General features: G+C 53.3%; 2 protein-coding genes and 1 long non-coding RNA gene across 3 annotated transcripts; 1 reads left to right on the top strand and 2 right to left on the bottom strand.

Annotated features, from left to right (window-relative positions):
- Nucleotides 1-224: 224 nt before the first annotated feature.
- LOC108298133 (V-type proton ATPase subunit e 2) lies at nucleotides 225-7,594 on the bottom strand. Its single transcript, XM_017520860.2, has 4 exons — nucleotides 6,918-7,594; nucleotides 5,205-5,252; nucleotides 1,942-2,053; nucleotides 225-1,574 (listed from the first exon to the last, which is right to left on the bottom strand). Exons 1-3 carry the CDS (start codon nucleotides 7,109-7,111, stop codon nucleotides 1,960-1,962), a joined length of 336 nt encoding a protein of 111 aa, XP_017376349.1. The 5' UTR covers nucleotides 7,112-7,594; the 3' UTR covers nucleotides 225-1,574; nucleotides 1,942-1,959.
- Nucleotides 233-1,574, bottom strand: LOC108298122. Its single transcript, XM_017520853.2, is given in 1 exon segment — nucleotides 233-1,574. A coding segment is annotated over 1 exon segment (318 nt). The 5' UTR covers nucleotides 1,560-1,574; the 3' UTR covers nucleotides 233-1,241.
- A 140-nt stretch (nucleotides 7,595-7,734) lies between the features above and the next one.
- Nucleotides 7,735-13,943, top strand: LOC108298144. Its single transcript, XR_001822457.1, has 2 exons — nucleotides 7,735-8,552; nucleotides 11,403-13,943. It is a non-coding gene; the product is annotated as an uncharacterized LOC108298144 (long non-coding RNA).
- Nucleotides 13,944-14,218: the final 275 nt, after the last annotated feature.

The raw sequence follows: 14,218 nt of genomic DNA on the forward strand, positions 1-14,218 counted from the left end.
GGTGCTCCAAGCTGCACTTGAACAAGTCCTCTGCCTTCCTGCCAGGCCTGGTTGGTTCTCTGCCAAATCTGGCAGTCAGCAGGGGCCCGAATTTTCCTCCAGATCTCAGAGTAGACAGCAGCTGCTGGGGCCCTTTCCTGCTCCCCAGACCCACCCACCGAAGAAACAAGAATCAGGTGGGTTGAGGGGGGACCTGCACACAGGCAGAGGCCAGGGCTTTGTCACCAAACAGTAATCTTTTCATCACCCTTATTTATTAGACATGAACCAGGTTTATCAGCACAAGTCACACTCAGCACCGTCACCCCACAGGAGTGGCTACGGAGGCCGGGAGAGGGAGTTTTGGGGGAGGATGTCAATGGGAGGCCCTAGCCTGAGCCCTGAGCAGCTGGCCAGCCTGGACCCAGCATATGAGTGAAACGCATCCTATTCTCTTCCTGCTCCAAAGACAATGCCCGCTAAACAGGGTGGCAGGCCTCATCAGCAGTCCATACAGAAGTGAGGCTGGTGTTTCTTCCCCTGGAGCGGCAGTGAGGACAGGCTCCCGGCTGGGAGCCAGGCAAGGTGGGTGAACTCCGTGTTAACCACACCAGGACCTCAGGTAAGCATGAGGGCAAGGCTGGAGAGGCCCCGGACCCCTGCGTGCTGCTTCCCATTCCTGCCAGGCCGGAATTCTTTACCATCCCTGGCACAGAGCCCAGGGCCGGGGGTGGGGGGCAGAGGGTGGGGCTGGCTCAGGAGCAAGGCTCGGCAGCCCTGCAGAGCTGCTCACACTGCCCCTTCCCCGTCTCTCATCCCAGCTCTGGTCACTTAGATGCTGCCATGAGAGGCTCTGAAGTCTACCCCCGCTGCAACCCGAGGCGGAGCCCAAACCTGCACAGACTGACAGGCTGGGGTGGGGGAGGGGAGAGCTCTACCGAGGGGAGGCCCAGGTGGGAGGAGGCGGAACAGGATATTCTGAGGAGAGGCAGCAAAGGACGCCACATCTAGGGCTGAGGCCATCTGGACCCACATGACTATGTTGCTTTTGTGTGCGAATGTTTCTCTACTTCAACATTTGCAGAAATTTCACAACTAGATGTGTCAGAAAATCAACAAATAATTCCATGCCAGAGAAAAGGCATTGCCTATAACCCAGTAGAGGCCCCCAGTTCCCAGCAGGCTGGTGGCAGAGCTGCTGACTGGGCAATGACTCCCTGACCTGGGCTGGAGCACCCTCTCCAAGAGGACATATGTTCTCCTCAGGCTGGGCTGAGTCCTGGCATCTGCCCCATCTGTAAAGGGAAAGACCCCACCCCTACCAGCTCCCCAGCAGCATCTCCTCGGGAGAGAGGGCAAACGCCAGAGCAGTGCGGGTATTGGAGCAGGACATCCCCTCAGCCGCTGCTGTGCTCAGGGCTCCCCAGGGCCCGGGCTGGCTGGGAAGACGGGGAAGACTTCCACGAACCAGGCAGGCCCTGCAGGCCGGGTGCCAGCAGGAGGGAGCTGAAGACCAGACACAGCGGTGCGGGGGAGGGTCCAGACGAAGGGGCAGTCAGGGACAGCGGAGCCATGGTCATCCCAAGAGCTTGCACCTGCAAAGCACATCACATGGAAGGGTCCTGACCTCGCAGTGGAGACTCTGTTCCCCTCGCCCCTCCCTGGAGAGCACCCTCGCCCCTGCATGAATAGTCCTCAGCTTACCCTCTCCCTCTGTCCAGATTAGGGCCTAGGTTATGGCCTTGCCTTGAGGTGAAGTGCTGTGAGGATGGGGGGCTCTGGGAGTGTGGTCCCCATTTCATTCCTGGCAGCCAACGCAGTGCCAAGCAGGAAGGGAGTCGATGCTCAGTCCCCTCCCTGCCTTTTTTCCCCACAAAATAGATGCCTGAATCCCAACAAGAACTCACACCACAGCCTTGTCTTTCCCCTCTTCCCCTCCCACACCCCTCACCCACACGGTACCTGGGTGGGGGTGGCAGGTCACTCCCACAAGAAGCGGACATACCAGATGGTCTCATTCTTCAGCTGGGGCCCGAACAGGGGGTTCAGCTGCGCCAGGATGGCAATGAGCCAGCTGCCGGGGACAGCAAAGCATGGTGAGCCGGCACAGGAGGGTCCTCCCTTACCCACAGGGGAGGCCTTAGTCTCACTCTTTTGGACGCGACCAGCCCAGCGGATGGCGGGGCCTGTGTTCTCAGGGCAGACAAGCCCAGGGAATCATCCACACTCTGGCAGGTGCGTGGGGTTGGTATGGCACTTGTGGGTTTGGTTTGATTTGATGTTCAGTAATCTGTAGGTCAGCCCCGAGCTGAGGCTGGACCTGGAATCAGGGAAGAGGGGAGGCAGCTTCGGGGGCGCTTTGGGAGCGACTCCTAGCTATGCCCTCAGACATCTCTGTTTGGGTCCCCAGACTCTACAAACCAGGGAGTGATCAGGGCGGGCCTGGCAGGTAGCACATCAGAATCACCTCCTCTTAGGAGGGAGGTGAAGGAACTATTCCAAGACATGAGGAACTGAAGGGTCAGGGGCCTCCTGCCCAGGCTGCTGCCAGGCCACCTCTGTTCTTCAGGCCAGGAAACCCTCAGGGACTTGACCTCCCTGTCATCACTGCTGGACGTCTGGGTGGCTGTCTGGCTCCACCACTCATGACAAACCTCCCAACCTCATTTACCACGGTAGTTGGTAGGTCTCCACGCTCTGACAGTGCCTGATTTGGAAGGGCCCCCAAGACCACATTTACACTGCTTTGTCTGTTTCTGTAGGAAGGATTGATATTTTTCCCTTTGAATCCCCCACAGTAGCTAGGAGGGCCTAACGCCCAGGAAGCCATCAGAAATCACTACCTGCTTTACGTCAGCATTCTCTCCAAGTTTATGTTTTGGAAATATAATTTCTAGGCATGACATTTTCTTAGAATGGCCCCACCTTTCTACCTGTATGCATCCAATTTGCAGTGTGTTTTCTGTTTCCTATATGTTGATTCGGTTGGTATTTGGGATTACCCCATATCTTGTGTAGACCCTGTCTCCCCCACCCTCCCAGCCACCAAACCCAAGCCCCTCTGAGGCCCGGCCATGGGCAGATAAGGATATTTTGTCAAGCCCTGAAGGACCTAGAAATAGCATTAGAGGCCGGGCGCGGTGGCTCACGCCTGTAATCCCAGCACTTTGGGAGGCTGAGGTGGGTGGATCACGAGGTAAAGAGATCGAGACCATCCTGGTCAACATGGTGAAACCCCGTCTCTACTGAAAATACAAAAACATTAGCTGGGCATGGTGGCGCGTGCCTGTAATCCCAGCTACTGAGGAGGTTGAGGCAGGAGAATTGCCTGAACCCAGGAGGCGGAGGTTGCGGTGAGCCGAGATCGCGCCATTGCACTCTAGCCTGGGTAACAAGAGTGAAACTCCGTCTCAAAAAAAAAAAAAAAAGAAATAGCATTAGAGAAAGGGCCTTAGAGATGCTCTGTCCAGGGAGAACTTTGAACAAACCATGTGTTTAAGTTAAACCATGTGTTAAGAGTCATCATTATTTCTAACACGTTTAGTTTTTGTCAGTAGGAGGTATTATACATTTCTGGGTGCAGTGGCATGTGCCTGGAATCCTGGCTACTCAGGAGGCTGAGGTGGAAGGATCGGTTACACTAAGGAGTTCAAGTACAGCCTTAGCAACATGGCAAGACCCTGTCCCTACAGAAAATGTAAAAATCAGCCAGGCGTGGTGGCGCACACGGCTATGGTCAAAGCTAGGCTGAGGTGGGAGGATGGTTTGAGCCCAGAAGGTTGAGGATGCAGTGAGCTGTGATCCCACCATTGCACTCCAGGCTGGGCAACACGGCAAGACCCTGTCAACTCACTAATTAATTAACAGCCAGGTGCAGTTCTATACACCTGTCATCCCAGCTACTTGGGGAGGCTGAGGCAGAGGATCATTTGAGCCCAGGAGTTTGAAACCATACTAGCCTGGTCACAAGACCCCATTTCAATCAATCAATCAATCAAATATAAGGTAAAATAAGAGAATTGATTAATAGGAATAAAGAATCCATGACCTAATCAGATAAAACAGTTTTAACTATAACATGCATCAAATTTGAAATCAATCAAGTAAAGTTTTTAAAAGTGGGTTTTGTCTATGCATTTTGAAAAATCTGGCAGCTCTAAAAAATATTCCAGTTGCTTTCAAAAGAATCTGTTACCTCTTAAAGAATCAGCATCTCATCACTTTACCTGGCCTGTTTTGATTGTTCTGAATTAAGAACACCCAACCACGCCAAGCTTAACCCATAAAAATAATGTATAAGACATAGGAAGCTGGGAAACCCCACAGCCTTAATGAAGCTTGATTAATCACGAGACAGGCCTCCCCACAAACTAGAACTTGAAATTATCTCTCAGGTGGCAGCCAGGATCATCCAAACATGGAGCCAGGATCATCCAAACATGGAGCAGTGTGACAGCAGAATTGTGATGGATGTGGGGGCAGTTTTTTTTTTTTTTTTTTTTTTAGACGGAGTCTCACTCCGTTGCCAGGCTGGAGTGCAGTGGTACGATCTTGGCTCACTGCAACCTCTGCCTCCTGGGTTCAAGAGAGTCTCCTGCCTCAGCCTCCAGAGTAGCTGGGACTACAGTGCATGCCACCACGCCCAGCTAGTTTTTGTATTTTTAGTAGAGACAGGGTTTCACCATGTTGGCCAGGCTGGTCTCAAACTCCTGACCTCGTGATCCACCCACCTCGGCTTCCCAAGGTGCTGGGATTACAGGCGTGAGCCACTGTACCCGGCCTCTCACCTAGTGGTTCTAAGCTGGCTGCACTCCAGTCACCTGAGGCCATTCGTGAACAGGAATTTCCAAGTGCAGACCTCAAGAGCTGTAATTTCATGGGTCTAGGGTACAGCCTGAAAACTGTGTTTGAACAATCACTTCAGGGACCCAGTCAGGCACAGACAGCACTGAGGTGGCCCAACTCCTTCCTTGCCCAGGTGAGAAAGCTGCAGCCCATGGGGGCCAGAACACTGCGGGTAATAGCCAGATCCAGAGCCCAGGGTTCATGACTGCTGACCTGCTCTCTTTCCCATTCCATACCACCTCCACTCCTGTTGTTTTATAGGTTCAGCCTTTCAAGAGGTGTTCACTATCAGGACAGATGGAAGAGCAGACTACGGTGAGGAGGAAAGGAGGGAGGACAAAGGAACTGGCTGATTTTGAGCTGGGGAGAGTAGTACTTACAAGAGGTAACAGCAGACGGCGGTGGCGACCAGCATGGTGATGATCACTCTGCAGCAGAAGAGGACACGGGTCAGGACAGATGCTGCCAGCACCCTCACAAGGCCTGGCCAGGGCCAGAGCAAGAGTTCCTGGAGTCAGCTCTTCTCCATTGGCCTTCCTGATGCCTCCTGGACACAGGAGGCTGAATTCTACTCAGGGTAAGAATGGCAAGCCAGAAAATAAAAACTGAAAGTGTCAACTCACGGAGCGGCCAACCTTGACTACATCCAAGTTGTCTGAAGAGTCCTTCCCTTCAACTGGGTGTGGTGGCTCATGCCTGTAATCCCAGCACTTTGGGAGGCCGAGACAGGCGGATCACGAGGTCAAGGGATCAAGACCATTCTGCCCAACATGGTGAAACCCTGTCTCTACTGAAAATACAAAAATTAGCCAGGCGTGGTGGCACGCACCTGTAATCCCAGCTACTCGGAGGCTGAGGCAGGAGAATTGCTTGAACCTGGGAGGCAGAGGTTGCAGTGAGCCAAGATCACGCCATTGCACTCCAGCCTGGTGACACAGCGAGACTCCATCTCAAAAAAAAGAGTCCTTCCTTTCATCTCCCTTCACCACCACCTAGTATTTCTCCATCTTAAAGCAGATGTACAGCAGAAAGGCGCTGCACAGAGCTGCGTTTGTGGTGACCCACCGGGGAGTGGTCTGTGGAATTCAAAATTCATGGGGCAAGGAGAAAAAAAAAGGCTAGAAGACAGGGCAAAAAGCAGGGAGACTGTGAGCCACTTCTGAGGCACAGTAAGTTGTTACAAAGAGAACAGGGACTGGCCACTTTGTGTCTACTCAAAGAAGACCAGAAACAGAGGCTTCAAGTGCAGCAAGAGAAATTTCAGTCAAACGGAAGCAAGAACTCTTCCAGAATTAGCAGGAGAGGCAAGACATGAAAATGTCTCACAAAGTGAAGCTGTGAGATGCCAAGCCCTGCATGTCTTTAAGAACAAAGGCAGCACTCATATGTCCAAGCAGCCTTTGGGCAAAGCTAACTCTAATCCAAACCAGGCCCTTGATCTCTGATCTAAAGCCCTGCAAGCGGCTGCTGGAGACGGGGGCACTCGATCCCTTTTTCAACATTACTAAGCAGCTTGTGCCAGTGCTGGCTGGGCACTGGGTAGACAATGGTGAACTGGACAAACTCCAGCCTCCGATAAGCAGAAACTGAAGAACAGCGTAGCAATCTGCTAGAGGACCTTCAAGAAATAACGCCAGCTAAACTATGTGCAGTGCACTCATAGGTGTTTTAAATGCGTTACCGCAGGTCATCCTCATAGCAGCCTTTTAAGGCAGGAGTCGACATTATCTCCTTTAACCCATGAAAAAACTGAGGCTTGATATTGGCTCCAGGTCATGCAGCTAGCAAGGAGTGAAGAAACGGCGTCAGTGCCCACCCATGCCCTTTACTGGCTGCAGGAGGGGTGACAACATCTCCAATGTCACTCTCCTCTTTACCTTCTGTATCTGCCCTCTCGCCCCACCTCCTGCGTGTTCCCGGCTGTCTGAGACCGAGGTGCAGAGATCTCAGAGGAGGCGTCCGGGATCCTGGCGTCCCTCCTGCGGACGCTCGGGCTCGCTGCAGGGCAGGAAGCCAGCGCCCCGCGGCGGAGGGGCAAGTCCGGCCAGGGGCCGGAGATAGAGAGGTCTCCAGGGCCTGCGATCCTTTCTTACCCGCGGTTGGGTCCCTTCGGCACGAACCAGGGCCCAGCGATGCCGATGAGTCCCCAGAACGTGGTGAAGATGATGACCGGGAGGGCGAAGGAGTGCGCAGTCATGGCCGGGTGCGGGATGCCCAGGCGGGATGCAGGGCCGAGCGACGGGCGCTGCAGATTCTCCGGTCCCCGGCTGGGCAGCGCGCTGAGCATGCGCCACAGGAGTCGCGCCCCCAAGGCGGTCAGTCGGGCCGGTCTGCGCACGCGCACATCCTGACCCAGCCCGCAGAGCTGTCACTCAGGGCCTGCCTAGGAGCCCACTCGCTGATTGGTGGAGCTGGGCCACCGACCAACAGAATTGCCGAGATTGAGGGGCGCGGCCTTCGCGGGTCTGCTATGTTGCTCTGTGGTCCCGGTCTGTCCCGCCGCGTTATTTTCAAAGGCCCATGGAGCTTGAGGTCCCACCCCAGAGGTCCTCTGGGGCGCCCTCTGCTCGTCACGCGCCGCGCCGGCTTGGCCCGAAGCGCCCTGGGGACCCGCAGCCTGGGCTGCTTGGAACTTGACGGCCCCACGGGGGTCGGACGCGGAAGGAAGGGCCTCGCCCTCGGAGACGCAGCAGGAGGGCGGTCCCCGCCGTCTCTCTGGCCGGGTCCTCAGCCCGAGTTCTCCCCACACCGGGGACAAGCAGGGCGGCGGGCGGCGCAGCCGGAAAGGCGCGAGCGCGCTGAGACGTTTGGGGGAAGGCGGGGCTTCCCCGGACCGGAGGGTCTCGGTGGCTGGAAGTGAGTGAGGTTGGGCCGACCGCGCCGGCGTTCGGAGCCCCGGCGGGAGGCAAGAGGGCTGGCGTCCTCGCGGACATCCATCTGCAGCGAACCCAGCAGAGGCTTTGGGATTAGATCCCTGACTCCTTGGGTCAGTAGCTACAGTTTGTTTAACTATAAAAATGGGATGGTCGTTCTCACAAGGTTGCTGAGGGGTTACGTGACTAGGCATGTGGAAAGCACCTAGCATAATAAGGGTCGGTAGTTTCTGCCATCAGGGCTGGAAGAGACCTCGGAGCCTGGATTCCTTCTAGGGCGTTTGGATCTCACATATCCCTTTGAGATAGGAGCCAGTACAGGGCCTCACGGCCGCAGACCTAGGCACCGACATCACAGAATGAGACCCTGAAACAACTTAGGCGTAACTGCAATTCTCAGAACTGTAATTTTCCATTGCTTCTATTTCCCCATAAACCCCTGACCTTGGCATCTGTACAGACTGCTTGCTTGCATAACTCCCACACTCCTGGAAACAGGATGTGGGTTTTCAGCTTAAAAACCCTGCTCCCCTTGAATACGGGGCCACGGGTTGGAGAGACACGAGTCCTCCGTGGTTGCCCGCAATAAAGACCCTGTAATTGATTTGGACCTCTTTTGTCTTGGGGTGATTTCTTGCTTGCTCAGTTACATTTGGCAGCCCCAATGAGATTTTCCATCACCACTCAGACAAAATCCCTGGAGTCTCGCCCAAGTGACCGTCCCCACCCCAGGGATGTCTAGGGGAGGCGCTCCCTGAGACGTTCCAGGGCCCCAGAGTTCTGGCCCGTGGCAGAAGGGCGACTACTCGGCCGACATTCACCCAAAATTCCTCAGGGTCCCAGGAACCTCTGGAGGTAAGTCAGGTCTGGAAATCGGGGGACAGGTCTGTCAGGAGTCCAGGTCAGGAGACTGGATGTTTTCGTTAATCTCTGACTAGGCAAGCCTACCGTGAGATGTCACTGGAGGCTTGGGTAATTCAGTTTTCGGTTGTCTTCCATAACCTCTGTGTGAGTATGAGAGTGAAAGTGTGTATGTGTGGTTCCACGGCCGGAGGGCTACGGGGCCTGTGTGGGCCTTCACCCTCAGTTCCACGGAGACACCATAGGGCATAACAGTGATTCCCCTCCACAGTGACCAGGCCTGGAGTTTATACAGGTACACCAAGACGCTCTGAAATATCCCTCCAGGAATGTGCCCAGGCAGACGTCAGACTGGTCTCCCACGGGGGACACCCACTCTATGTCCTCCTTTCATGTGGTCCTGTCTTCTTTGTGGGTTTTCTAGTTTCCTAAGACATTTGTTAGCAGACCTGCAGTGGTTTAAACCTGCTTCTCTAGGGCCAGATTATGCTCTTAACTGGTTAAATGACCATTGGCCTCAGGGGACTTTGGCCGAGTTTTGGCCCCTAGAAATAACCTTGTTCTCCTTCCTCTTCTAAAATTACGTCCTCAGCAACTCGAGTGTAGTTCGTTCTCTGTCCATGAAAATAAAACACTAAAAGGCTGTATAAAGTGTAGTAACAGGCTCCCCTAGGCTACCCAGATCAGTTTCCATACCTTGACCAGTGGCTAGTCTTAGTTCAGCAGCCCCCTTCTTGACTTAAACGCTGCATAAAGCATGCTGGGTTACAAGTTATGCTGGTTACAAGTTATGCCTAAGAAAGCCCCTTCGGCACCAGCCATACTCCCCAGCAGAAGATCGATAATAACCTCCACCCTACTCAAGGCTCCCCGAACTGAGGCCTCAGCATCCCGTCCTGGACAGCATCAGTAACCAGCTTTTGTCCCCCCAACACACCTGTAGCAGGGCTCCACACCGGCAGTTCTTCCCCTCCGAGAGGCGCCCCCAGCGGGAGGAGACAATCGGGGTTGTCCATTCTTTGTCCACATTCCCTTCTCTTCAAGTAATTTATATAACTGGAGGGTTTAACATCCCTGGTTCTCTAAAAGCCCCTGGCTTTGACAGGGCTCTTAAAAAGTCTGAACTCCAAACTCATCATCCCACCTGGGATAGCTGGGTAGAATTAGGCAGGAACTCCTTAAGGCCATCATAGGTCCAGGGGGAGGCACAGTAGAGGAGAACCAGGGACCAAAGTGAAGAGATTTTTCCCTTTTCCCGGCCCTAATGGGACCTCAATACCTCGGTGGGGAGGTCACCAGGCTCTAAACACTTTTCACCAGTATCTTCTAGCAGGGATTAAGGGAGTGGCCAGGAGACCCGTGACTTAAACAATTGTGAGGAGTCTTAAGAAGGTACACTCCCCTGTCACCAGACTTTATTGAGGGTCAGTGAGTACTAGGGGACAAGTTTAGTAACCAGTCAGCAGCAAACATCAGGAGGAAGCTTCAGAAGTGGGCTTTGGGACTAGGAACAGAGTTTAAACTTACTGCTAACCAGACAACCTCAGTGTTCTACAATAAAGACCAAGAGGGAAAGGACGAGGGAAACAGGAGAGATCAGAAAAAGGCTGCTGCCCTAGTTAAGGCCTTCAGGCAAGCGGACCCCAGGGGCTCAAATATGGGATGGGCTCAAGCTATCTGCTGGGCTGGCCACACTTGACATCAACTGTCCCCAGAAGAATGGGCCAATACCTCATCTGTACCTGCTGTGCCAACAGGATCACTGGAAAGCACTCTGTCCCAGGGGGTAAAGGTCCTCAGGGCCTGAGGTGTCTAACCAAATGACCCAATAGCAGGACTAAAGGTGCCCAGGGCAAGCGCCAGCTCAAGCCATCACCCCCAAAGAGCCCCAGGTAATGCTGATCACAAAGGGCCAAGTTAAGCTCCCCCTGGACACTGGCTCAGCCTTCTCTGTATTGCTCTCTGACTCTCCTTGTAACTCTACCAGCCCCAGTTCTGCCTCCCACTCCTAAGTACTCCACAAGTGACAGCGATTTTGCTAAGAACAAGATGCCACACAGGACCCCACAGGGTGGTGGATTTTGCCAGACCAAAGGATTGTGGTCCCCGAGGCTCTAGGACAGGCCCTGGTTAAGGACACACACCAGGCCACTCACTTAGGACAGACCAAACTAACTGAACTGCAAAAAGCCAAGTAGTATATGCCCCATTTGCATGAACTTGTCAGGGAGATCACCACTTGATGTGAAGTGTGTGCCCGAGTAAACCTGGGAGGGAACAGATACACCCAGGTAGGAGTAAGACTCAGAGGGACTAGCCCTGGAGAGCACTGGGAAGTAGACTTCACTGAAATAAAACCTCCAGTAAATGGCTATAGATACCTCCTTCTGTTTGTAGATACATTCTCTGGATGTGTAGAGGCCTTCCCCACTAAGTCTGAGACTGCCCTGGTGGTTGCAAAAAAACTATTACAGGATCGTTTTCCTCGGTTCGTCCTCCCCCTAATGCTGGGATTGGAAAATGGGCCAGCCTTTACTGCACAAATTTCTGAGCCTAGCCAAGGCTCTGGGTTTATCCTGGAAATTACACTGTGCCTATCGTCCCCAGAGTTCAGGACAGGTCGAGCGAATGAACCGGACCCTAAAAGAAACCCTGACAAAGTTTATCCTGGAAATGGGCAAAGACTGGGTCAGCCTGCTCCCTTTTATCCTCCTCCGTGTCCCATGCACACACCATCAGAAAGGCTTCTCTCCTTTCAAAATCATGTTTGGTAGGCCCCCACCCTTACTCCCCAGGCCCACGGACACCGTGCATGCTGAAGTCCGTAACCATGTACTCCTTAAGTCCTTACAGGCACGCCAGTCTGTTCAGTCCCAGGTGCACTGGCTCATCAAGGACACCCGTCCTACCTCAGTGGACCTCGCAGACTAGCCGACACACTCCTTCCAGTCTGGAAACTCTTTCCTTGTTAAAAGATTCGCCACCTCCTGCCTGGCCCCCCACCGGAAGGGACTGTACACCGTTATCCTGACCACTCCCACCACACTCAAAGTGGACGGATTGGCGGCCTGGATTCATCACAACCACGTCAAGACTGCCCCAGCAGAAGAACGATGGAGCCTCGACCACTTATCCTCAGATCCACTAAAGCTAAGACTTGTGCGCTCTTTGCGGTTACCACCCTCGCCACCTTAATCCGTGCTGTAAAACCCTATGGCAAACCCCTCTTAGAACCCACCTACTATCAATGGGTCCTCACCGAGGGCTCCACTGGAGAATATGTTAGTTCCTTGACTGGGAAGGGATCCACCCTAGTCAACATAACCCTAAAGGACATTCCAAAGACCCCCATTACCTTCTCCCTAGACCTCTGTGCCCTCCTGGGCCCAAACCTGAATTTCAGAACAAGTGGAAATGTAGCCGGGTGTGGCAGTTCAGGGGCAGAGAAACAACTCCAGACCATGGGATTATATCTGTGCCCAGCATCCACCTCACAAAAAAGATGGAACTGTGGAAACTTAAATGAGTTTTTTTGCCCCCATTGGGGCTGTGAAACTATCTCCACTATATCAGGGTACACCAAAAACACAGACTCCTTCATTTCTTTTAACCGAGACTCTCCCCCATCCCCGTGCTACACCGGGTCTTGTAACCCACTCAAGATAACCATAACTACCCCCGATGGTAAATGGACAACGGGGCGAACCTGGGGTCTCAGGGTATATATGTCTGGGTGGGACATGGGAAACATTTTTACCATCCAGCGAGTAACCCTGCCCCAACCCAACCACCCTATAGGACAAAATGCGGGGGTCATACAACACTCCCAAAGCCACCCCCCAAACAACACAGATCCTCCTCCTTCACAACCCCAGTTCTAACCTCCCCTACAACCCGACTACCCTCGCCTCCTCCCTCATCACCCCAGCCCTGACCGTGGAGGATGTGAACCTGTTAAACTTGTCCTCAACCCACCACCTCCTCAATCAGTCTGACCCAGAGTTGGGAGCAGACTGCTGGCTTTGCCTGAACCCGCAACGGCCGTTCACTGGCCTAGCAGCCCGACTACCAGCAATCCCGTCCAGTTCCCCGTTCACCCTGACCACGTTCCATCTGACTCTGGGGGATCTGGAGGGATCCAGAGAGTGTTACTACTCCCCTGATTACAGTTCAGAGAACTCCCCCTATGAGCTGTGTTGTAACACCTCCCATACTATAAGCTATAATAGAACCAACCTCTACTATCAGGCCCCCAACACCACCTGATTAGCCTGTATGTTTGGCCTCACCAACTGTATTTCCACTTTCCAAGTTAATCACACCATACTCTGTACTCCAGTGCACATCCTCCCCAGGGTAAACATCTAAGATGGTCAGCAGGGGCTCCATCTCCTGGCCCCCTCAGACACAACCACCCGATGGAAGCGATTACCCCTTGTCATGCCCCTGCTGGTGGGATTGGGCATTGCTGGCTCCACTGCAGTGGGAATATCGGCCCTCACAACCGGGGACCAAAACTTTAAAACCCTTTCTCAATACATAGACGCTGGTCTAAGCCACTTAAAAAACTCTGTATCTCAACTCACTGATCACGTTGAGTCTCTAGCTGAGATGGTTCTTCAAAACAGGCGGGGATTAGATGTGCTGTTCCTAAAACAGGGAGGTCTGTGTGCTGCCCTTAATGAACAATGTAGCTTCTATGCTAATAGGTCGGCCTCATTCAAGAAAGCCTTTCCTTGGTCAGGCAGAATCTCGAAACCTGAAAACAACTTCGGGAAGCATCAGAAAGTTGGTATCAGAAAATGTTTTCCTGGTCACCATGGCTCGCTTCCCTACTCACGGGTATGGCAGAGCCCCTGGTCCTGCTCCTACTAGGTCTCATGTTCGGCCCCTGCCTCTTAAATCAACTACTCAAGCTAATACAGGCCAGAATAAACTCTGTAAAACTAATGGTTCTAAGGACTCAATACGAGCCCCTGCAGCAAACCGCTCAGTCAGTACTGGTGGAAGAATCAATGATTTGACTCATGTACGAAAAGACAGAGGGGAATGAGATAGGAGCCAGTACAGTGCCACACGGCCACAGACCTAGGCACCGACATCGTGCAGTGACCTAGGTGCCGTCGTCTCAGAATGAGACCCTGAAACAACAACTTAGGCGTAACTGCAATTCTCAGAACTGTAATTTTCCATTGCTTCTATTTCCCCATAAACCGCTGACCTTGGCTTCTGTACAGACTGCTTGCTTGCATAACCCCCACACTCCTGGAAATAGGATGTGGGTTTTCAGCTTAAAAACCCTGCTCCCCCTGAATACGGGGCCATGGGTTGGAGAGACATGAGTCCTCCGTGGTCGCCCGCAATAAACACCCTGTAATTGATTTGGTCCTCTTTTGTCTTGGTGGTGATTTTTTGCTCACTCAGTTACAACACCTTCTTCTGTGGCAATCAAAAATCTCCATCTTCTGTAGAGATCCCTTTTACAGATCAGTGGCCTCCAGGCAGCATCTCTAGCAGGAAGTGCTACCCCAAGCAGCCAGCCACACATATTCCCTGGCTTAATGACATGAGAAGGCGCAGCCCCCACGTGATGCAGAAGGGAAATCTGCCTGTCCTTGCACTGGCCCTGTCAGCGATGTGTGCTCCTGGCTGTTTTCTGA

The sequence above is a fragment of the Cebus imitator genome, unplaced genomic scaffold (genome assembly GCF_001604975.1).
Source record: "Cebus imitator isolate Cc_AM_T3 unplaced genomic scaffold, Cebus_imitator-1.0 Scaffold20, whole genome shotgun sequence".
In the NCBI taxonomy this organism is placed as follows: Eukaryota; Metazoa; Chordata; class Mammalia; order Primates; family Cebidae; genus Cebus; species Cebus imitator.